At 33.3% G+C, this 26,716-nt stretch overlaps 1 protein-coding gene across 50 annotated transcripts in view; it reads right to left on the bottom strand.

Annotated features, from left to right (window-relative positions):
* The window catches only part of KCNMA1 (potassium calcium-activated channel subfamily M alpha 1), a 443,671-nt gene that overhangs the window by 153,361 nt on the left and 263,594 nt on the right, over window positions 1–26,716 (bottom strand). For all 50 annotated transcript variants that reach the window (XM_040702202.2, XM_046942681.1, XM_040702201.2 and 47 more), the window contains 3 exons: window positions 25,576–25,669; window positions 22,940–23,051; window positions 3,525–3,600 (listed from right to left, as the gene is read on the bottom strand). In XM_040702202.2, the coding sequence (XP_040558136.1) occupies window positions 3,525–3,600; window positions 22,940–23,051; window positions 25,576–25,669 (282 nt within the window). The remainder of the gene's footprint in view (window positions 1–3,524; window positions 3,601–22,939; window positions 23,052–25,575; window positions 25,670–26,716) is intronic.

Below are 26,716 nucleotides of genomic sequence, written 5' to 3'. Positions count from 1 at the left end.
AAAATTAAACAGATATTTCTACTGAACATAATTTTTAAGAGGTACAGTTGAGTGGGCAACTGTAGGGACTAATAAAGATACACAACTGGCTAACAAATGACAGTTGCTGTAATGATTAGTGTACTCAAGTTTATGAAGCTATGTCTTCATGTTTACAATTAATTAATGCTCATGCACATCAAAACACATACGCTGTGACAGTTTATTAAGGTTTGTTTGGTTAATTTTAATATTTTATTAATAGCAGCATTCATAATGCCAGGATAATACCACAAGACACTAATCTCTAGGTGCCTAGATTAAACAAAATGATCGAAATTATACTGATGCAAAGTTCCATTATGAAAGGCCAAATATAATGCATCATCTGAATTTAGGTCAGAACAAACTCTCAGTGCAATAAAACAACTTTTCTCCACATATTACTGTAATATATATAATGATTGCAGTCATTAAAAATAACTTCGCATGATGTGTTTGGAAATTTTTTTTTGCAGGTTTATTGAAAATTGTACCTTCTCTGTCCTCTATGAAATACGCCTGTGTTTCTGCCAGAGTCTAAATATAGATGAAAGATTAGTCACAAACATTTTTCTGCTCTTTAATCTCTTTGCAACATCTGTGCAAAATCTCTTACTGTGAGCTCTAGGTCCCTGCAGTTTTGTTGAGAAAATATTTGAAAGCAGTGAAGTAGAGAAATATTCAACTCAACATCACACAATTCTTTCTATCTTATAAACATGGGAACCAAAAATATTCTGAGGAAGATATATTTCATTTCAGACTAGGGAAGCAGATTATTGGCAGAGGAATGTCTTCTAATAGGCCAAGGTAGATCTTTGCTTTGCTTTAGTTGTTCTTTTCAAATAAAACAATAATTATGGTCTCATGATTTTCTCACTACTTTGTTGATCTTATCACGGTCTGAATGTGTTTAAAAACCATTTGGAAGTGGTGCTCAGGGACATGATTTAGCAGAGGGTTGTTAGAGTTATGGTAGTGTGGTTTGGTTGCGGTTGAGCAATTCTATGATTAACGTTAACCACAATTAAATACTTCATTAAATTACCTCCATATTTTTCAAATGAATGCATATCATCTTAAATGGATCATTTTTTTCCCATAATTATATATAATAAACTGCATCTTTTTTATTCTTTCTATAATATACTTTCAGAGCTAATAATGAAATACTGAATTTACTATTTTAGTTCAACAGGTCAAGTATTGTCATTAGCTCTTGGTCTTTATAATAGACAAACTATGAAGTTGAAAATTTCATGAAAACTTTATAAGTGGTTGGCAAGAAATATTGAAATTTCTGAAGTTAACAAGATTTTTAGCCACCTTTAAGCAAAACGATGTTGCAGTAACTGGTCAAATGTATAATACAAAAAGAGAATTAATGGTAATAATGAGAATTTATGGCTACTGTATGTAACTGAAACAGTGCTCAGTTTTAAATAAGTAAATTTTATTTAATTAAATAGCGATTTAATGAGGATGATAGCTTCCTCTAGCTCTTGAAAAACTTCTAAAGATTGTCCATTAGACACAAGTTCTAAGCACTTTCAATTTAGTTTTGTGAGTTCTTTCAGAAAGATTAATAATGCAGAAATAGAAACTTTTACTAAAATAGTATCTTGATACTCTAACACCATATGTGTATCCATCACCTACACTATTTTTTCCAATAAAAAATAAAAAAACTCATTTAAATTTAGCAGTAGCAATAGGCATTCTCAGTTTATAGTTTAAGTCACATTCATGTAAAAAATAAATAAAAAAGGAGGACACTTACATGGTCAAATTTTTGTCAGCTGTAACTATCAATTTTTCTAAAACAAATGGTATCCTGGCCATTTGTTGCAGATTGATTCATTCACTTTACAAAATGCTGCTTTGTGAACATTGATAGTATCCAAATAACTAAATTCATTTCAGGTTTACTAAGTTACACAGAGCAGACATGCTCCTCAAATGAAGAAATAGGAACAGGGAAATCTAAAAAATTTGAGGCAACTATTGTTTTTAAGTTAAATAAACTTTGCTACTGATGAGCCGCTGGCGGTTAATCAGCCACGTAAACTGAAACAGTCACATTAGAAAGTTATGCTTTTTAGTAAGCATTTGGGTTTTACAGATATTTAGGCATTCAGGTAGAAAATTACAGGGACATTATCTAATCTAACAGTTAAATTTCTACCAGAAAAAAACACTATTATAATGAATCAGTCAATCTTGAATAAGCAAGCTGTGAACAAACTGAATTTGATTAATACAGTAACCCTACACTTATGGACCTAGAAGTTTACAAATTCATCACTTCTAACTTTATCTAAAACCATTTGAGTTTATGGGACATTTCTATTATTTGCCATGTCTTCTGGTGAGGTTGATCTTGTGTCAAAATAAACTTATTGGATATTCGGAGCTCCTGGACAAATTATTCACTTTCTTTAACAAACTGGTAATAATCCAAGCTAATGGGCTAACATTTTCCCTACATATTCATTAATTTCTCTATTTATTAAGGACTGAACTTCACACAGCTAAAGATATACAGATTGTAAGAGTCTAAAACACAGAAAATAGTTTTAAGCTTAAGGACTAAAGAATCAGCTCTTTACTATGAATATCTACAAATCTCAAGGTTCTATTTACTCATCACAATCAGTTTACATGGGATATAGACATAGTTACCTCACACAAGCTTCTCAACTAATGGAGAGAATATAGTATTTTAGAATTGAACTGAATTTACATTAATTATTGGAAGTTTAGTTCAATACTTTAGCTGGGGTAGTTTAAGGGGTGATGAAAGGCAAAGCATCTACAACAGTGAAGCATGGGAAGGTTCTTTTCTTTTTTCCCCTCAGAGAGATCTTTTGTTCCAAGTCGTACTTTTTCCTACACAGTTAACATGTATTATTGGCCTAAAGAATGTGTGAAAAACAGAAAGTTAATCAGAGGAGTTTAAAGTATTATTTGAAAGGGATGCTAATGGCAATGAACACAATATAAACATAGCTAAGCGTAAAATTATTTTTTTTTGTTGTTTTTTGTTTTTTGTTTTTTAAGCGAAGAAGGATGCTCAATTCAAAAGAATTGAAGTAGGGCCACAGCAATTATTTTTTAAAATGCTTTTTAGCAGTATTCTGCTGAATTAACTGAATTAAGTTCTGTGCTATAAGGCAGAGGAATACAGACTGACAATGTGGAAAGAAGTAACATTTAATCAATGAAGAGCTCTGTAATTCATTCTGCTCTGAATTTATCAATATTCAATCTTGCTCAGATATTCTAAGCAAAATCTTCTTCTGATAACATGGAAAAAAAAAATGCTTACTCCGGTAAATCACTGGTAAGCTAAATAAAAAGTTTAAAGAACAGATATTGAGCTTCATTCTTTTTTGGCTGGTTCTTTTTTTCAGACAAGAAAATCATATTACTCGGACAACAAACAGAAGCCATTTATGTTATGCCATCAATACAACTAATCAAAACATACGTAAATATCTTACCTTGTTTTAAGGATATTCAGAAACTGCAATATTTCTGAAAACTGTATCAGTCTAAGGGCTCTTAAAAATCTTAAACCTGCATTAAAGAAAAAAAGACTTTAGTAAAGAATAATCCAAATTCTAACATTTCATTTACAATATCAGTGATCATGAAAATAACACAGGCAGCATACAGTATGTGAAATACCTTTGAAGTGTTCTCCCATATTTAACAGTCTCAAGATCCTCACCAGTCCTTTTTAGAATAGTTTTAAACTTAATTCCTTAAGTGCTGAGTTAGCTGAGTTTCTACCAGAAAAACTCAGTTTAGCCAGGAAGCCATGGAAGGAGATTAATTGGCTGAAAGCTAAGAGGGAAAAAAAAGCCTCTTTGAGGTTCTGTTGGTTGTTCTAGCACACATGATATTCTCTTCAGACTGCCAAAGACACGTACAGACCTGAAACTTCTCAATTCTCCAAGCTCCCATAATGCTTAGTGAAAAATAAGAGATTATGAGCATAAGATCTGATAACCCAGATAAACTAGACGGTGGATATGCCTGATTAGATTGGCAAATCTTAATGACGTAAAATCTTTTATTGTAATAATGCCTCTATCTCCACCCTAATTTCCAAAAAACTCAAGGAGTAGAACAAGAGGGCCACACACTCTCCTAAAAGCTTCAAATATGCTATATAATTATTTCTATAAAGAAATATAAGTTTTGTGTTGAAATCAGGTTGCCCGGGTAGCAATTCCCAGACAACTGTAAAGCCAGTGAAAGAGAGTATGCAAGAGAAAATACCGTAAAAGATTAAGGGCTTAAATTATTAAAAGAGACTTATTCTGATACTAAATTGGCTACATATCTCCAGCATATGAATAAAGGTACATAGAGTACAAACACATAAGTTATAACACTGAAACAGAGCTTTCAGGATATTTTTTTTTAGTAAACAGTGCAGACAAGAGTTACTTAAATTGTATAACATGCTACTGTGACTATTACAGGGCAGCTTCATATCATTCAACATCCAGTGCTATAAAACATTTTTTCTTCCTAGAAATTTAAGGAAAACAATTAAACACCAGCACAACCTTCCTCATCTCAGTGAAGTTCAGAGAATTCCTTCAAAAGCAAAGTTGTGTGTGGTCAGATGTATGCTAAATCAAAGCTTTATTTAAACAAAATTATAGAAAAGTTGCTAAATAAAATTTTTACTCTTGTTAAGGCTCATAGCTAACCTTAATAGAGCAGAAAATCCCTCTTATTTGTGTATCATACATATACAAAGTTTACACAAACTGTGTAGCTCTGAAGGTTAATCACAACTTCAAAAGTAGATTTGGGGATCTCAGTAGAAAAATCCATAAAATGATGCTTAATAATTCTAAACTTCAGATCCATTTGCAAGCAGAAGGTGAACATTTTATATCAAATTTCTCAAACTCAGAGACACATGCTTCTGCTGCACTTGCAGGAATAGTTCTAGTAGTAGAATTCTAGTAGTAGGATTCTAGCACTTCCTACAACTGAAATATTCAAATCTGTGTACATTTTGAAATTGTCTCTCAACCCACTTCCTAGCAAGTACATAGAAAGAGAGGAAGAGAGAAAGAGGAAAAGAGAAAAAAGAAGACAGAAAGAGATAGAGAATTACAGAGGCTTAAAGTCCAGCTTTCATGATCTACAAATACAACTTGCTTGTACAGAATCAGCTTGTAACCTCTGCATCTTGTCTAGGACATTACTTCGCAGCTTTGTTTTTTAGCTAAGGAAACTTCACTGTATTGCCTGATCTGCATAGTTCAAACATGAAAAAACATGAAGCATAGATAAAAATTTTCCTTATCATGACAGAATCTAAATCCTTTCCATTGTTCTACCCTTTTCAATAATTCAATAAATCTGTTTGATTTTTGTACCCGCACCATATTATATGATCTTCTGTACTTCCTGTCTTGTAGATAATGAGTTCTGTCATACTGACAAGAATGTAGGATTTAATAAGAATCTCATCCCATATTCACAGTATGAAGACACAAGTCAGGAGCCCTATGAAATGGCAGATTCTCTAGATGATATATAAAACTTCACGAGTTGCCATGAAACCCATATTATACTACTTCATCATATTTTCCAGAAAACTTGTTGATATATAATTAACTTTTTTTTTTTTTTTTTTTAGAAAAAATAAACATGCTAGAATTGCTGAATATTTATAACCTCAGGAGGAAACAAGTAGAGGCTGGGAATACAACCACAAAAAAAAAAAAAAGAGTTCTGAAAAATGATCTGAATTAAACAGGTAAAAGGACTGGTTGAGCTGCAGTTGGCAGTTTGGAGTAACATTATTTCCAAGTACTCATAGTATCTTGTGCTCAAGATTTGAGCATGAAATCAACCAGTTCACTGTTTGTTTGCAAATGAAACCCACTACGCCTGCAGTGTCTATTCCCCATATCACTATTAACACAAAGTCTGCCAAATGAGTTTTACATATTAGGGACAAATTACACTGTACAATGCACCAATGAGCACACCTCTCCAGAGGGGAGTCTTCAAACCACACAAAGATTTTTTGGTGGCTTATTGGCAACATCCACTAATACTAGATGAACTCTAACAGAGGAGGAAGGAGAATTCCCAGTCTTTAGTAATAGGTTTTTGAAGTTGTGAAAGGGATAAGAGGTGCTGTCTTTGAATTAATGTGTGGCACTCTAAACCATTTAATAGCATGGACTGTTTAACCCTCTGCAGTAAATTACGTGCAGCAAATTTGGAAATTTCAGCCTTATTCTTCAAATAGACTACAAAAAGCAACACCTAGGAACAAACTGTAACCATGAAGCTCAAATGAAATAAGACCACCTCTGAATGTATGTTATTCATAACATCTTGCACTTAGCAAGGTGATGATGAATCAACTGAATAATTCCTAAGAGGAGACATCCAAGAAACACTTCATTTTGGTGCTGGAATTAACAGTAAGTCAAAGTGTGTTTGCAATCACGCATACATCACAAACTGAAATCCTCAAAACAATAACCCTGCTGTAGTCCAACTGTTGTCAGATTGCAGATGGCCGAAATTATTCAGTAGGTAGCTTACCATCAATCCACATCAGATGAAAACTAAGCAAAGTTAAATAGAAAAGATTTTGAGTAGTCTTACTCAAGAATAATTGAATAACAATGGGTCCATAAAGAATAGCCAGGTTATGAAAAAAATTGTACAAAATAATTAACAGAATGTCCCATGTTATGATCTCCCACTGTTCCAAATCAAATTTGACTCATTTAAAACTGCGATAATCTCTTTCATGCTCACCAACTCATCAGGAATAGAAACTTATGATATTTTCTTACACATCAAGGATACTAATCAAAAATCTATAATGAGAACACTAATAATAAAAAATTCCATTTTCACAAGCTGTATGAGATACTGACACTCTTATATTTAAAGAATATAATCAGTAATTCAAATAAGATAGATTGTTATGTATTATAGTAATGTCAATTTGCATAGTGAATGTTTAATGGGATCCAGTCTTCTGAAGTCAACTGACCCATCTGCTGAAAACCAGACTCAAGGATTACTTGCAATTTTGCCTTGTCACCTCTTCCTTAGCAAAAGCCAATGTTGGAACATTCTGGTAGGATGTAACTGTAATAGAATATAATCCTCTGAAGGATTTCAGAGTATCAAAAGTGTATACAAAAAAAAAGTATCGAAAGTTTTAATTCACCTAAAAATTATCTCTAATCAGATGAAAAATACATGCGCTTCTTCAGTGAGCTAATCTTCAGCTTCTAAATGCAAGACTAAGGTATGTTTCCAACCTGGAATTTCTCTGAGCTAAGATAAAGCTGAGGATTTCATAGATTTCTAAGCCAGAAAAAAACTATTATGATTATCAAATCAGATTCTTTTAATATAAAAAAATATTTTTTCCATAATTTCAGTCTCTAGTCCAATAATTTCAGTTGCAAATAACGAAAAACTCAAATGAGCCTCAAAGTATACCATGGCATTATTTTCTTACTGTGGAAATATTTGTTCAGCTACATGTTTCACCTGTGACAACTAAAGAACAATTCTGAAAGTACACTGAAGATTTATAATGTGTGTAGTAACTTGTATTATTTTATCAGGTAATTTTCTAAACCACACAAGAGATTACTGGGAATAAAAGTAGTAACTTTTTTTGAATTATAATTTACATAATGCATATACTTATAGAGCAGATAATTTCCAAAAGGCAGCCAGTAGGTTATTTGATTACATTAACCTAACAGAAAACTCTAAATGTTTGTATTAAGAATGGATTTTAAAAAATAAAAGAGAACAAAAATATCACCAGCCTGGCTCCCAGAGTCAAATGCCTATGTCCTGAAATTCTGTACTCTGAATGTTGTTGTGAAACAATGATATATCCAAATCTCTCAGACCAATTTTAAAAAGTGACAGAGGCCAAATAACCCCCCAAACACGGAAATTATTTTCAAATATTACAGAAGTGAGATCTGTGCAAAAAGAAGCAATATATGTTGTTGAAATGATGGGATTGATTCAGAATACAACAAGAGTACTTTTGTTATTTTTATTGCATACTTGTTCAGTCCTGTGAGGTACAAATATTATTCAGCTATTGCTTTCCAAGTCCTTACTGAGGACTCAGTAAGACGAATGTTTTAAACCAGAATAGTGACATAAACATGACCAATAAGCTAAGTGACAGTAACAATAAAATTAGAGTTGAAAATTCTTTACTCTGTGTAGTCTACAATACAGAAAACAAGATAATTTAAGGTTTATTTGATTTCACAGTCTTAAAATCTGTTCAAATACAATATTTTCCTGTCAGTTTTGCAGTCTCAACTGAATTTATGCTTTCAAAGTGGATTAGTATACAGCAGCCATTGGAATATTGGAATTCACTGAAAGTTACAACCCCCCCCCAAAAAAACAAAGTTTATAATTGTTAATCTGTAAAGGGGAAGAAGAGGAAATGAAGACTACTAAGATAACTAAACTATTATTTTTTCTTTATGAGATTCCAGAAAACAGAAACAGGAATTAGGATATTTCCTTAATTCAATACGAGTTCAATCTAGGGGAACAGCATGAAGTATTACACTATGCCTTCAAATAAATACATAATACCTTTCTTTTTATCATATATTGCTTATTCTGTCAGTAGTATACACAGAGGTATTGGCATGAGGACTCCAAATCACAGAGATTTTGCATACCAATTACATTCTTTGCAAACCATTCATCCATTCACCAGAATCGTACCTTCAATGAATGATTTCACTGTTTGTGAAAATTATCAATGGCCACTGCTACTCCATATTTGACTGAGACCATATGGTTTACAGAAGACTGAAAAAAAGAATCAGTACTCAGGAAATCAGAAAATTTTCTGAGATTTACAAAATGGAGGGGGTAAAATTTTTGGGATGAAAACAGCTCTGTTCTGAATGCTCTCACATAGAGCAGCAGAACAACCTGAGATTCCACTCCTTGTAAATGAGTGACAAAATGAAAGCTTCAAGAACAATAAGAGAAGTAAGAGAACCTGCAACATGGCCAAATTATTTTCATACATTTCCTTATTATTATTATGCAATTGTACATATGAACCGGGTTTTACTGCATCACGCTAAGAATCTATATAGGTTGCACACTAATTCCTTTCAAGCAGTGCCACAACAAATTGTTAATAAACATCTCTGCTGCACATTTTTAACTTACATTTACACATTTTAAAATGACTGCCATCTAAAGCAAAGCAAACAACAACCCTATATCACTATACTTTCCATTCTTCAATAAAGACAATTATTTCATTATATTTGATTATCAAACCCCTTTGAGGAGACACTGCATATATGGGTGTGTTACATTGTGCAAGTCACAGAAGGAATTTTTCCTATAAAGCAGCTGAAATCATATACCAAGAACAAAAAAAAAATAAACACAATATCTTTTAAGAAAGGAATTGTGCTAGCACCAGAGACAGAATCACAAACTATATTTTGAAGAAAAAGTTTAGAGTTAAACCTTACCCCAGTATGAGCCAACCCTATAACAAGACACCAAGGAGTTTCGAAAAGAATGCTGTTCTTCCTTCTCAGGGATATTATGTCCTGCTTTGACACGATATCCATTTTGGAATAACTCTCCAAGAGACTTTTTACGTCTTCTGGTACTTTTATAAGTTTCCGTACGCGTGTCCCCAGAAGGGCTGTGGTAGACTAAAATCTTGCCGGGAATCATAACTATGTATCTTCTGCTTCAGATGTACTGCACATAAGACGTATTGTGGTCCAGTCTTCAGTCAGCATCCACAAACAATGAAGATGTTCATATGTATCTCCTTTTTTTCTAATTCAGTATTAACACAGAGAAAGCTCAGAGTACTTTCTTTAACAGAACTTTTCTTTGGAAGCAGATTTACTTAACAGGGCAGTTTGCAAATTTGTATTATATGCAAGTTTCAACTTTACACATTGTTATCAAAAGATAATTCAATATATACTAATTCATTTCTGTTAGCATGAAACAAGCAGAATTCATGCTAATACAGCCTCAGCCTCACAAAACACCCTAGGAGCATCAGCAAGTGGATAGGCAAAACAAATCAGAGAACAGACAGGCAGGCAGTACAGATGCTCCTCTGATCCGTGATGTACTAGAGCTTAAAAGCCATCTTCTATCCGGATATTACCACATAAGCTTCTTTCAGATACACCAAAGAACCACACCCATCAATTCAAAACCCGCAGATGTGATGCTGTTCACTTCAGATGAACAGGTACTCCCCTAAAGAATATAGATGTAGCAGAACATAAAGGGAAGTGTTTGCAGTGTACTCTTCTTTGACAATTTACATGTGTGCCTTCTGGTGAAAATTATGCAGAAGACAGAGGTCACATATCAGCCAACTCTTACAGGATTTATCCCAGATAAAATAAACCCCTGTACACACACAACCACTCTTCATCTAATCCCTGTTAATGACAGCTATATTATGGAAGAAAAAAAAAATCTTTAACCATCAAGCAAGAGGGAAAGAATAGTTCTCTCAAGCAGACTTGTTCTGTAAATATTCACAACAGGATTTCTGTTCAGTCAGCTGCTACCTCAATTAGAAAAAAAAGCTCTTTCAAATAAAATGTAAGTGTTATATGGTACCTTCCATGATATGATGTGCTTGCCTGGTCAACTTCCTGGCTTTGGAGCATAACATATATACTCCATCTTGAAAAGCTAACTTCATTTCAAGAAATATGCTTAACATGCTTAACATTCCTTTTTTCTTTTTTTTTTCCTGCACGAGAAAAGCCATAAAAATTTATATTCTAAAAATATATCAATGCCATCTGGAGTACAATGCAAAGCAGATACAAAAATAGACGGCACCATGTGCTTATAGGAAATGTACAGGATCTCAAAGCACTTTGGAAATGTTACTGAAGTCTGACAAGGCCAAACAGAGAAATGTGTAGCATAGTATACACAAATTTAAAGTTTCAAGTATTTTTCAGGGAGTAAATCATAAGTAAACCACTTCTGTGACTCTTTTACATCATAACATTTACAATAAGTTCTTAGAAACACCCTGGTCATGTTCCCACTGGTCACAGAAGTGAAGCTCCATGGAGTCCATTGGGAATGATGCTCTTTGTACAAATGCATACAGACATATTTATAAACTAGCTGTGAGCATTTGAATTATTCCTTTCAAGCTGGAAGGATTTTAACAGGGCAATATTTATCCATGCTAGTAATCACATCTTGTACTGCTCAGACTGAAAGAACATCCTACTTTTTTTTTTTTTTTATCATGCAAGGCATATTATTTTTCTTCATTTTTGTATTTCACCTTGAATATAGCTATGATTTTGTTTGTTTGTTTTTTAATTTTAATCCTATCAGTATCATACTTTTTTTTTTTTAAACAGCAAATCTTTGGGTGTAGAATTCAAAAGTGTTATGAGTCCAGCACATCTCTAAAGAAAATTAGTGCTCCAGTAATAACTAGCAAAAGCCAAGATTTTTGTTTACATAACCTATATTTTGGGTTTAATAATCTGACAGTATTCCTTTAACTCTCTCAGCTCCCTGGAACAGAGGATGTTATCCAGATTTTTATTGATTTTCTCCCTTTTTGTTTCAGTGCACTGCTAAAACTGTTGAATATATCGAAGTCTGGGAAAAAAAAATAATAATAAAAAATGAAACTAATTTTGAAACAAACCTGATCCACAGTTAAAAAAATGTAGATCTAAATTTATTCATCATCAGGATGGTGACATGCTGAGAAGCATCAGAAACAGAGCCTGGCAAAGATGTTTCTATTACTTTCATATTCTGTGCAGAAGTATCTACTTTCATAAGTGATAGTTTTAACATTGTGTTCTGCAGTCTGGTTGTGCAAGACAACTTCTGCTTTCAGTGAGAGTAAGGTCCTCTACCATCTACACTGTCTCATCTAAATAGGGTGCAATGCATACCTTATAGATTAACTTCAAAAGCACATTTGAAATGCTTTAATATAAAAGAAGCAATAGTACTTAGAGGACTGTTACTATTTTTTTACATGATGATTAATATTCAAAAATTGAATGAAACAGTGAATGGCTATGTAAGTGTCTGAGGAAATCTTGAAATTTGGTCTTGACCAAATTTTTAGAGCAATATACGTGACTGTGACAGGAATTCAGCAGGTGGGGTGTCTCAGTTATCTCCTGATTCAGCAGCCAGAAATTCATTCTAAAATTTTAAAGATTACTGTCCAAATCATACAGAAGATACCAGGCTCTGCATTAAATCGCCATCATTTCATCAGCACTGAAAATAAACTAATTGTCAGGACTTAATAGAAGAGTTTATTTATCTATTTCAAACTCAGTTTTTAAATTCATATTCAGCAGCACCCCACATAGGTATTCTAGGTCTCATCTTTGCATCAAAATAGTATAGAGTTAAAATAAAAAAGTATCTTTGGTTACATCACTTGAGAAACAAAAAGCTATATGTTTCTCAACGCTACTATAAATAGTATAAGAGTTCTCAAATGTATATATATCTCAAAGATATACACAACAAAAATCATCACATGCAGGGAGAGATAAAGTGATATTTTTTTCCTTGCATTTTTAAGGTATCTTCAAAAAAAATAAAGCCATGTAGAACCAAAGTGATGATTGTACCAACTCTCTGCAAACCCGAAGGTTGAAATCAATGAGATCAGTACTAGATAGCAATTTAAATTAAGGAAGAAGCACAAAGCAACAGTTTTGACTACAGGTGTTTAGTCAAAGCTTTAGCATTTTAGAAAGACATTAAACTTAAGTTCCTGAAAAAAATGTGTTTACATGCATTATTATTGTTTTCCAGTTTCAAAAAAAAAATTAAGATATTGAATAACAGATAGCCTGGCAATACTAGCAACAACAACAACAAAGAGTCACTACATATGTAAATATCACTTTTGCTGCTTCCTCCCTTAACATAAATCAATTTTAGTTTATAACACTTCAGCCAGAGTAGAAAAGCACAGATACCCCAGAACAGAATGAATACTGGATCTTTATAGAAAAGAGACATTTTATCTTGCGAGCATCATACTTTCCAAAGAAACATCCTACCAAATTGACTGTGGTGCAACCGTTAATGAAAGGCTGAAAGCATGAGGGAAAGGATAAGCAATATTCACACCTACTTCAAAGGAAAAAAAATAATGGAAGAGAAAAAGAAAGAAAAAGAAATGCTTGAGAGAGAAGGAACTTACTGATCTCTCATTTTTCCATTTTTTTTTTTCCTCACAGTTGGATAATTCTTATTAGATATTTAAGTCAATATTTAAAAAGTATGAAAATATGCCTTTTTTTATTTTGGACAATAAATTAATTGGTCAATTTCCTTGATAATGTTACTAAAAAAAAAATCAGACGACTTCTGAAATCAGAAGTTATATCCCAATGAATTAACCTTGCAAAGAGGAGGCTCTGAAGGTTGGAAATTTGGGTGTTGTTTTTTAAAATGCCCATTACAATTCAGTATAAAGAAGTTTTACTTCCCAAGGAAACGAAGTGTTAGCAACCATTTTGATTCTTCCTGGCATATATCAGGAACAAATTGCAGTAAAATCAGGAATATGCTATTCTTAGGCTGTAACCATGGGGCAGAATAGAATGAGAAGAAGCAAAGGAAGGACAAAGGACAGATGTAAAGCCTGACTAATGCTGCAGCACTTTGTTGCTTGCAGACTTGCAATTCTGCCTGTCTTTGCTTCTTTGAGTCACAAGGCACAATGCATAACTGCCAATAAAAACGTGAACACACTACAAAATAAGACTTGAAAAGTCAAATCTTTTTATTCTAATGCATTTGTATGAAATCCTCTTTAAACTTTAAATTGAAGTTAAAGGAAATATTTAAAGGATAATTGGAGCAAATGCATATAATTTCAAAAAAAATGATACTCCACAAAATTGTATGTAATTATAATACAAGTGTGAAAAAAAAATTCTACTTTCTGAACAGATGTGAGCCACACAACACTTCAAAAAATTTTTAAGCCTGTAGAAGATGAGTGATGCTCTTTTACTAACTGTTGTAACTCCTTGCAGGCAGAATAAATTCATACTCTAATAACAAACAATTTTTCATACCAGTTGTTACATTAAGATTTTAGGCATAAGATTCCATACAAGTCAAAGATTAAGTTGCTTTCACTTTCTGGTGGGAATATGGCTGTCACATAGGTTCATACATTACTTACCAGTATCCTTATTTTCACCTCATACCAGTACTAGAAGTGTTCACAAATTCAGTGTTGGAACATGTTTAAATACAAAGCCCGAGAACTGGAAGCTGCAATACAACACTAAGACTGAATCTGGAGTAAGTCCAGCAAAGAGAATAGTACTTAAGACTCCTCTCTTCAAATTAATTTCAGACAGAAAATCTGTCTGTGGTCTGCCTGCTGAGATGCAAATTCTTAGGGTGTTTTTATGGCTTAAAAAGGTTGTTGTAATAGACTAATATATCGCAAAAAGCTAGTATCAATTACAAATATATAGCCACAAAATTACCAACACTAAGAACAGATTGTGAAAAAGGCTATGCACTATCAGAGTAGATTAGAATCAGCTTCTAGAAAAGCAGGTCTCTGATGTTCTCCCAGAAGACAACCTCCCTCCAAATACATGCATTATTTGCACTTTACTCCTGACTGCTACATATTTCCTGTTTGACTTAGATGTATTTCCACAGTAAGCATGAACATGAGAGAATCTAGAAGAACCCATCAAGGATCATTTTTATTTCCTAGGTGTATCTGCTTTTACAGTTCATTTTACAATGCTGTAATGTGGATGTTTCGTCCAAAGCAGGAAGGAGAGTGAAGCCAGGCAGGATAGACCAATCTCAGTGTTGATATCAACTTTTATAGAAAATAAAAGCTAGAACCACAGTACAAATTATACAAACCACTTTACAAATTATCATATTTCTTTTGAATTTATGATTACAATATCTTTTTTGTGCAAACTCTGATATTCATTGACTGCCAGGTCATACAAATTGTCTGCCAACTAATGACTATAAATCTATTATTTTCTTGAGTAAGCATTGTCCTAACCCTCTACCTAGCCACCGCTAAACATTACGTTGAGTATGCATTAACAAGCATCTAAAACAAGTTTAATTACACATATATATTAAAAAGTTACAAATAGTATACATTATATGACTTTTTATAAGAATAGTAAAATGTCCTAATTTTTTATTATTTATATAATTAATAATTTAAGAACATAATTAAAAAGTGAACTTCTAAATAACATGAGATCTGAATAAAAAAGAAAACAATATAATTACCCTGCATAAATCACTTGTAACAGAAAAAAAAATGGGTTTAGGGGAAAAGAAAAACTTTGAGTAACCCCAAAAAAACACAAATTAAATGCTGTGGTTTTGTGTGTGCATGTGGTTTTTTTTCAAATTAAGGCATTATTCTGGTTTTGATACTTCCTTGCCATCTGCTATATTTTTACTTACAACAAAACTGCTGATGAAGTTGAATAGACCATTTTTCCAATATTTCTGCTTCTGGCCTGAAGTAGCAGCTAGTGAGATTTCACAAGAAGGTCTATTCCTGACAAATATCTGTGCAATTTCAAAGGCAAGATAAGCTTAGATGGTTTGAACCTAAAATACCAAGAAAACTCGGATTCTTTGACCTCATGTTCCTTTACAAATATCAAACCAGAACGTATGATTGGTAGATAGATTTAGAGCAAAACATTTCCTAGATAGTAGAAGCTTATATAACATTTGTAAATACACTGTACTGATTTATTCAAAAAGAATTATAAACTAATTGCCTGAACAAAATAAATGTGCTTTCCAAAATTTAGTTATGTCCCTTTTAATGCTGTTACATATCTTAAAAAAAAAAAAAAAAAAAAAAAAAAACACATCAGAATGGAAAGAAAAAAAAAGAAATCTTGGAAAAGCGGCAAAAAATGCTAAAGCATACACACAAAGAGCAAGCAAATACCCTCTGAACATCATTAGTTTTGTTGGTAAGGACTTTTTATTCCATATTCCATATGGATTACTAGAGTGAATTCAGTTTTCCAGACTCAGATAGGACCTAAAGGTCTACTAGTAACATAAACAGAAATAGAAGCTCTCTTCTTTATTTCCTTTATGGTGAATATGTTCTACTGATAAGTAAGCCACAACTAAAGTGCAATAATATAAACTTTTTGCATAATACACATAGAAATAAAATAGTTTGGTTTGCACTAAAAGAATGTCAACCAAAAAGAAATAGGCTGAAGGGTATTGATAAACCTTTGGAAGTTCTAAACATTACAACCTCAAACAGTGTTTCAGTCAAGTAAAGGACTGCCTACAGGACTCCATCTTAGCAGACATTATTTTAAACTGATTATGAAATACAAATTTAGGCTGCTTAAATGAAAAATTCTGATTAGCAAGTATATTTACTGTTCATGAATAATACTTAACACAATTCTTAAGTAGTAATAAAATATTAATATATATATTGTATCTTAAAACACCAAATTTCAAAGAAGAAAGTGTTTTTGATTGATGTTAACTAATGGAGTTAAAGTTGAAGACTTTACTGCATATTGCAAATAAATGACATTTTATTGTGGCATTCTACTACCTTAGGCCTAACAGACATTTCAGTAGCAAGGCAAATAAGGCCAAAATCTTAGACATGAAAAAGCCAATCATGTAATTATGGCATAATTGCCTTCCTAAAAGGACTAAGCGAGACATTTCTAAGTCATCATGTCTGTGTACCCTGTATCCCGTAATTTTAAAAATTTGCTCTGCACTCTACTTAATGTTGGCTTTTAGTGAGCCTGGCACAGTCAGTTGAAGTTCCAGAAATATATAATAAAGTTAATATTATCATCATATGTTTAAAAGTAATCATAGAGCATAGTTAACCAAATCACAGACAGAACAAGGAAAACTACAGCAAAATAAGTAGGAGTTCAAAATAAAGAATTATATTTATGTATGCAGAAAAACATCCTATTGCCATTCATGTTTAAACAGTAAAGCTGTACATACTTATGTAGTTAATGCAGCATTGCCATGGCATTCATTAAGCAAATAAAGAATCATTGTGCCTTTAAATAGCATGCTATCCATGGTAGTCTTGTCAGGGAAAGGTTCTTGACCTTAAGTTACTACTTCTATTAATATTCTGGAAGGAAAATAAAATCCACATTGATAAAATTAACAGATGATAATTGGAAATTTAACAAAATATTTCTTCCAATGCATACCAAATATAATGTAAGTTAAATTACATAATGTGTTTTGAAGCTGTAAAAAAAAAAATACACCAGATTTGTAAAGGGGAAAAAACTGGCATATTAAAGGCATATTGATGAATTTGGATGTGTATTCATAGTTCTTGCCAGTAGGTGGCAGAAATACATAATACTTAGTGAATAAACACACTGAAAATTGACTGTAAATTAAGGGTGCTAAGAAAGGTGTATTTCTGAGGCCTGTGGATGTATCAGGAGACGGAAGATGCTTATAAAGTTTTGGAGCTCCTGTCTCACAGGCATCCTCACAATTCAGTTCGCAAAGCACTTTGTATCATTAAGGAACTCCACCACATACCATTTTACAAAAGGCATAAAGTGTTCAGCAAATTCATACAGACATTTAGGTGGAGTTGCATTGTAGAGCATATGTTAAAAAAAAAAAAAAGGCAATAGAGTACTGAAACAAATGTTGCTTTCCATGCCCATTTTTCTCACAGAGATTTTTAAAGTTTCATCCTGAAGCATACTTGCTGGATGGCCAGAAGGCATTTGCATCATCAACTTAAACTACCTGGTTTTCTTTTTCTTTTTCTTTCTTTTTTTTTTTTTCCTCTACAGTTATGCATCTATTTCCATTAACCACAGGGAGAAACCAATTTCATTTTCTGACTGACATAACTAGCTCTCTCTACCAGAGATATCAGAAACAGTGTTCTAAGACCAGGAATTGATACTGAAACAACAAGCCATATCCAAAATGACTTGGGAAGTCTGTAACAGGATCTGAACAGGATTTGAACAGACTGGAAAAAAGAAAGCCCTCTTTTGAATAAATATGCTTTCCACCACAGAGAGATTCATTCTCTATGCTGCAGATATGTCCACATTTGCATGCATTGTATTCCTTCTTTCCCCCCCACTGTAAATCTCAAATTACTTACTGAAAAAACAGCACAGCTTCAGCAGCAGCCAAGACTGCCTAGGGGATGTCAGATGAATCTATTAGCAATCAAATAGTTTCTAAGCATTAAAACGTTTTACAGTAGAATAAATGGGAAAAGTAAATTGATCAATTGTGATTCAATGTTAATATGAAAGAATATAAAATCCTTATAATTGTTTAGGATTTATTTAAATCACTTTAGTTCCTAAGGTTGATTGGTCTTCATTCACATGTCCTCATAAACATGAATCTAAGAAGATACTTTACATATTTAATATTCCTCTATCAATATCACTCTATCAAGACAATTTATCCAAACTAGTCTGCTCATAAAGTTGATACTTATATTTTCATAATCAAGTGCATGATAAAAGGTGTTGCAGTTATTTAAAATGTGTTTGCTCTCACAGAAGACAGAGTAACAATTTCAAGTAGAAGTTACAGTGTTTGTAAATCATTACTGAATAAGGCTGGAAAATATTCACACACTGAAGGCCTCTCCAGCATAGTCGATTGCAAGCAACCAAAGAAACAAAGGTCTGATCATCTAAAGTTTAGCTGTGACACTCAATCATAATGAATTTGTGTTAAAAAAAATGAGTTTTGCCAGAAACTCCTTTCTGCCATTGCAAATCTTTTTTTTTTTTTTTCCTCCAACAGCACTTTTAGCCTATCTTCACTTATACCAAAAAGACAGCACATTCAGCAATTATTAGGAAGCATTTGGCTAAAATTAATTATCAAAACAACCTGTAAAAACTCTAGAGCCAGAGACACCATTGTTTGCGTCATTGTTGTTCCCTTGGAAAGATTCTCCCCACTACACAGAAGTCTGCAACTCATAGTGGCTAACTGTCCTTTCATCAATTTATCAAATTTCTCCTACAGTTCTGCACAAGTATTTTATTTTACATATAAATATCTTCACAAATGCTACTTTTTGCAAAACAGTGCTGGAAAAACAAAGGGATATAGATGCAAATACACTTTATCAAAAAATAGTCATGTTTTTAACTGTAGAGTTTTAAGTATAAGCATAAGCAATTTAACACCATTGGCTACTGAAGTAATATACATACCACTGAATTACTTAGATTTGAATTTTCCCTTTCTCTATCCCATTCTTACAAATACAGTAAGCAGATCATTCCATACACCAGCTACATTCTGCTCACATGCTTCCTTTGCTTATGCTAGACTGTGGTAGCTAGCAAAAATGACACTCTAGAAATCATTTCTAAAGGGAGATTTCAAATGTAAAAAATTCTGTATTTTTGCAGGTCTTAAGTGATGTTTGCCTTCAGCTTTACATTAGACAGTGAACATCCTACCATTCACAGAAACATTTTGGTGGAAAAGCATTATCTAATTATATTGCATAGTGAACTGTGTTTGTATACTGGAATCTGGCTTAAGTTCTGAATCATTCTCTAGATAGGCATCTATCCTTCAATTTCTCCAATTTAAAACATATTTTTCTTAAAAAAAAAAAAAAGGAAAAATAGATACTTGACCTGAAACTACTAATACAGTCAAAACATTCTCCCTAGCCCTCTACCCACACTTCTGCCTTTCCACAGTTACCTATAAACATGTCCCAAGCATTTCAGCTCCTTCAGCAAAGAAAATTCTTCTGTCTCTTTAAAAACTGTGAAGGAACACTCTTAATACACTTCTGTGTATTTGCTTAAAAACTCTTTCATCACAACACATCCAAATGATACCTTGCTGTTCTAAAGCACATCTATGTCACAGACCCCAATAATTCACATTTTTGAATAAATAAATTCTTTCACTGAGAATGATTTTCCCTAAAGTGAAAACTCCTCTGGAATAAACATAGAACAAGCAAGTGTAAATGCTCAAACATCATAAGTATGTTGCTCATAAGCCAGATACATAATAAAAATTAAACAAATCTGTTTCAGCAGGTGATAAATATCTCTGAAAAAAGGATTCAGTCAGAAAACAAGTGACGTGGGACTATCAAAAAGAAATCCAGAAAAAGTGAAATTGGTGCAATTATGAGAAGAGGAAATCCTTTTAACCCAATAAATAAATATAATTACAACATTTAACTCTGCCTGCAAAACGACATGGATCATATACAAACTATTCAGGAAAAACTGATAAATGTACAAGCATTCATTATTCCTTCTGGTTCTGTCAGATTGCTGTGTCACCATGAATGAGTCAGTTACACAGTCACTTTCACAAAGTATATTAATTCCAACTAATTATCTTTTTGCATAATTTTCCAGTTTTTGGTAGTTTCGAGCTATTTGCTCATTTCATACTCATTTTCTATATATGCTGTGTTACTAGTTTTTAGTCTCAGTTCACCTTCATCTCCAATGATTTAAATCTGAAAGTTCTGGGAATCTATGATATGTTAGATTCAAGTATAAAAATACATCCTATTAAATCATAATGTAAAATCCTGAGATTTCTGAATCTGGGAAATCTGCTAGTGAAATCTGTAATTTTCTTTTATGGATTAGTTATTTGCTATTGACATATTTTCTTTTATGTTTTATTTCCTACAAAAAAAGATGGAATTTTATGACATTTTCTACTTCAAATTTTTCATTTAATGAATATGGTGGAAGAATATAATGAAGACTTTAATGATATGAGTGTCTGTAATCATCTTTTCTGGCTGTTTTGCTGCTTTCTTTGGTTTATTAATAACCACTAACGTATACTATGAACCTGAACATGGTTATGCAACCTATTAATCTCTTTTCATAAAACACCGAATTACTGATAATTTCTGTATATTTACTTCTCTGTATCAAATTGAGAATAATTTAGTTTTATTAAAAAAATCTGTTTTATTTTAAATTTTACGACTCTATTCAGTTTTCAGGGACAACTTGCACCAATGTTTCCAGAGAAATGGATAGACAAATGGTGAGGCTTCATTTGTTGTCTAAAGATATAGCATTTACAAAGCATGACATTTTGAAAAGTTTCCCCTCAAAAAACTCCCAAATTTTGACCCTAATTTTACATAACAAGATAGAAACATGCAACTGGTACAAGAAACTTAGTATACCATAGTGTATGACTAGCTTTTTTTTTTCTTCCACTTTGTTTCGTTCTGTGATCTTTTCTGTGTGCCATATCTTTTTCCAGTGCACTGCTAGCAGTCTTTCCTACACGAGGTTTGAGACCAGTAACTTCTATCAAAATCTTTCAAACACACTCTTTCAATGGATTTAAAATTTATATTGGCACAAAATGTGAAAGAAACCTGTTGATTTCATTGCTGACAACAGTTTACAACAGTAGATTCCAGTTAATAAATGGCTTAGATCATCTGTTCCGGTAACAATTATACTATAGTCCCCACTTTGTAAAAACAGACACACGTTAAACTGTACTCTCTAGATGGACCTTACCAATACTTACAGTATGAAATTATATTCATAGAATCATAGAATCACCAAGATTGGGAAAGACTTCCAAGTCCAATCATCAAACCACCACCACCATGCCCATTAAATCATCTCCCTAAGTGCCACATCGTGTTTCCGGAATGCCTCCATGCATGGTGAGTTCATCACTTCACTGAGCAGCCTGTTCCAATATTTGACCACTATTTAGGAGTGGAATTTTCTAACAACCAACCTTCACCTCCCCTGGTGCAGCTTGAAGTCATTCCCTCTCATCCTACTGTTAGCTATCTGGGAAAAGAGACTGAACCCCACCTTGATATATTCACCTTTTAGAGAGTTGTAGAGAGCAATAAGGTCTACCCTGAGCCTCTTGTCCTCCAGACTAAACAATTCCAGTTCCCTCAGCTGCTCCTCATAAGACTTGTGCTCCAGTCCCCTCACAGCTTCGTTGCCCTTCTCTGGACACGCTCTAGGGCCACTGTGCCTTTCTTGTAGTAAGGGGCCCAAAACTGAACACAGTACTCAAGGTGCAACCTCACCAATGCCAAGTACAGAGGGATGATCACCTCCCTGCTCCTGCTGGCTACACTACTCAAAATACAAGCCAGGATGCCATTAGCTTTCTTTGCCAGCTGGAAACAGTGCTGACTCATGTTCAGGTGGCTATCAATTAACACCCCCAGATCCTTTTCCTCTGCCCAGCCTTCCAGCCAGTCTGCCACAAGCCTGTGGCACTGTATGGGGTTGTAGTGAAAAAAGTGCATGACCAGACATTTGGTCTTGCTGAACTTCATCCCATTTGCTTCAGACCGTTGAGTCAGCCTATCCAGATCTTTCTGTAGTACCTTCCAACCCTCAAGCAGATCAGTACTTCCTTCCAACTTGGTGTAATCTGCAAACTTATGGAGGGTTCAAGCAATCCTCCTGTTCAAATCATAAATAAGGATATTGAACAGAACTGGTGCCAGTACTGCCCCCCACTGGGAACCACAGTCATGACTGCTCACAAGCTGGATTTAATTTGACTGGGGCCAGACAAATTAATCAGTCAAGAAAAATGGACTTAGTAAATGCTTTTTTTTCCTGACAACCCACCTGTCTGCTGAAATGGTAGAATCACTTCAAAAACAATTTTGGTACCATTCTTCTGCTTTTGTGATGCCATAAAGTGAAAGCATTACCAAAATATGCCAAGTTTAGGTATTTTTATAATAACTACTAAAAGCAGAAACTCTATTACTTACCAAGCCAACTTCTGTTTAAATATACTGAAACAAACACTGGAGGGACCGTGAAGAAATCTACTACTGAGTTGACTTCAAGCCAAAACCATAGCTTGTCATTGGCTGCTATGAACTGGAGGAAAAAAAAAAAAAAAAAAAAGAGGGAGAGAAGGACAAGAATCAAGTTAGACTTGTGGTGTGTAGTTGATTTCAAGATTGTTGATGTGATACTTGAGAAAAAAAAGACAGACAGCATTTGCTCAGAGAAGATTCAAAAATGAAAATGTATTGATATTCCCTTATTCTGTATTATACAATTACTCAAAGCTTCAGCATGAAAACTGAGCAAAACATCCAGTTTCATCAAAACTTTTCAACTCCTTTCTGATGAATTTAAAAGTGGTCAGAATATATGAAACTAAAAGCTTTTCAAGATCTCAGGTTGGTATTTTCTGAGCTCATGTTTGATCTAATCAGCATTTTATAACTTTATAAGCAACAACATTTTTGCTTTCAAAAAGGTTAAAATGTGATACTCAAAAACAAAAACAAACAGCTCTGACAATAAAGGCCATTCACCCTTTTCTGTGAAAGTATTTGAATAGTTATTCATTTAGATAATTAGCAACTAGTAGAAGCACTTTACATTCCAGAAATGCACTTGAAGAGATAACATACTGTTCTAGAAGCAGGAGCACAATTCTGCCTGTCACCCATTTGCCAGACTATTGCTTGATTATCTGCTAACTCATGCAATTTGGGCTTAGTCTTCATCAGCAGCTTGTAAATTTCTGACCTCTCACATAGTTAGTAACTAGCACATTAGGGTTTTAAAATGGATGTGTGTGTTTGAACGCAAATATCATCTGGAACTGACGATATGGTAATATTTTAGTCACTTTGAATTTTGAAACCATTTCAGGGAGAACAGATGGAGAAAGATGAAATTTTAAATATTTGTTGAAATACTTTAATTTGCCATTGAGTAATCACAAGATGTATTTATCTGAAAAAAAAAAAGTAAGTAGCTAAAGGTATGAGATGCTTGTTAATTTAGCTTGTTAAGCCAGCAAATTCATCATTGACACAGTTTTTGCATGCAAACAAGTTGAGTATCACTTGTTTCCTCAGGAACTCCTGTTCAGTACAGCAGAATGTGTTGAAGAATGGATGCTGCATGTATATCAGCATTTTAATTTACACAGGAAGTACAGTTCTGAAGCAAATCCTTAATATCTTTGCTTATTATACTCTGGTGTGCATCACAAAGCAGTTTTAGATAACACAAACGTTTGATTTGGCTGAAGCAACAACTGAAAATGTGTTCTAGTAGCCAATCTCACATACTATAACCAGTAAAGTACATTCAATCCAGAGGACCAGAACAGAGAGAGCCAACGTTACTCTCTCCTTTCCAAAAAAAAAAAAAAAGGCTAGTATGTATTTAGTTAGCATCAGTGTATTCTCTCCTACTGCATTCTTCCATACAGTGTAGCCCCAAGTTACTGTTTTGAATAGGTGGACAATATATAATTTTAATTCTTCTGGTAAGAACATACTGCCTTACCACTAACATAGATGTAACAAAGTATCTGAATACTTCTAAGCAGAGTGTTGTTGAAAACTCATAAGTATCATGCATTGAATCTTCCATATCAAAAGGTCAACCTGTACTGAAGGTCTTCTGAACAAACTGAATAATTACAAGTTGTTATGCTATATCTTTTTAAAATGCAGCACAGAATATGCATAAGGTGGTGCAAATACTGAGGGGAATCATCTGTACAACTAAAGGATAGTTACTGCACCTACACTGGATAATGAAGTAACGTAGATGTGCAACAAAATTGATTATATCAGAGCACCAGAAAAAGTTGGTAAAACAGAAGAAAGTAAACTGTCACTATGACATAGGAGCAGTTTCAAAGCACATCTCAATGTTCTGAAATCATTTTTTCTTAAAAAAAAAAAAAAAAAGAAAAGAAAAGGAAGGGAAGGGAGGGAGAGATGAGAAACAAGCAAGTAGAAAATCCACTTGAATTACAGGCATTACAGTCCCAAATCTTAAAGAAAAATATGCATCTTTCATTAGAAATCCAAACTTTTAGATTCTGAAATTGTATTACTGGATTTTCAGAAAGTGAAAAGCATATTCTACAGATACATGTTGATATACAGCATGTTGACTGGTATTTACAACTTCTGCAAAATATTCATTACCAGTCTGGAAAAAATGGATGTGCATAAAATTGAGCTTGGCAGCTCTACTAGCTGTTATTTCAACTTCCAACTGCCAAACACAGATCTGCCACAACTGCACAAACACACAACTGCCAAACACTGCACAAAAATGATTCAAGTATTTCCCAGTTTTTCTGAGGTAGTTATCACACACTGAATACACTGAAATGAGATTTCACTATATTGACATACATTACAATAATTTTCATTTTCTGCCATACTTGAAGAGACAGACATAGTAGGGCTGGAACAGGCCATTCAAATTTATAAAATTCCTGTCTCCTTATTTATCTTATACTCTTATCTTTGTTAATTGAATGTCCCAAACCAAAATCTTTGATCATGCATTTTAGAAATTGGCTTAGTTTTTATCCTTCATTGTTAATTCTGTCTGTCTTCAAAGACAAACTACTTACACGCAAGCCGAAGTAGAGTAGGAAGAACACATTGAAAGCCATGTCAATCTGTAATGTGAAATCTTTGTAGAAATTCTGGCAGGATTCTATTGGGCTATTTGAAAGAAAAAGAAATCAGAGTAAATTGTCAATATATGAATTTCTGTTCTGGTGATAATTTTATGCATTTCATTTTAAAACCTTGACTCAGAAATTACATTTCTTTCTTTTTTCTTTTTTCTTTTTTTTCCAGTCATTTACAAGATCCAAGCAAGCATTTCAGATGAATTATTTCATTCAGTCAGTTAGTCCTTCATACAGTCTTAATATTCACCTGTTCAAGTAATATCTGAAAATTAACATGCAGATAACTTTAAGAAAAGACAAGCAGGAAAATACCTTAGGATTTCTTAACCCCATATTAACCCTTAAAGAACTGACTTCTTTCTATAGCATACATACCTAGTACATTTTAGGAAGAAACCTAAACAGGCACACAGCTACAGTGAAACTTTACATTTTAAATTTACATTTTGGTTTAAAAACTTTAGAAAAAAGAGAGAGGTAGTTACTCATTAGCAACCTGGGGCATTAAGTCTTATAGAATCCATTGTTTACAGTTTTTGTTTTTACTTTTGTTTTATTATTTATGTACTCAATATACAGTGCTATAAAGCTGAGTAGAAAAGCAGCATAGCCCACTGGTAAAATTATACAGGAAAACAAATTGAATAATTTGATGCAGTACTGTAAGGGTTAATTTCTGCATGCAGGTTAATTAAATACCTTTTGGTGTGTCAGGCAGCCATTGCAAATTCTTGTTTACTATGTTATGCTTTATTTAACAGTGAGACAGATCCAAAGCATACTCTATACAAACTGGTACTTTATAAATACACTTTATCTAAGGAAGGAATAACTTCCAGGAGTGTGGTTAGTGATTTATTTGTGAAGTTTGTCAAACAGGTTGGTGAAGCCACAGAATATTGAATTGATTGTTACTCAAATTCAATTAATATTGAAGTTACAGACTGAAGTGAAAGTGATGTCCCAATATATGCTGATGTATATACTACATACACATGATGTCCCACTATATATACATACATGCAGACACATATATTGCAAATGATCATGTATTTGTCATAACTAATAAAGTGAA

The sequence above is a fragment of the Gallus gallus genome, chromosome 6 (assembly GCF_016699485.2).
Source record: "Gallus gallus isolate bGalGal1 chromosome 6, bGalGal1.mat.broiler.GRCg7b, whole genome shotgun sequence".
In the NCBI taxonomy this organism is placed as follows: domain Eukaryota; kingdom Metazoa; phylum Chordata; class Aves; order Galliformes; family Phasianidae; genus Gallus; species Gallus gallus.
This window is presented reverse-complemented; position numbering and strand designations above follow the sequence as displayed.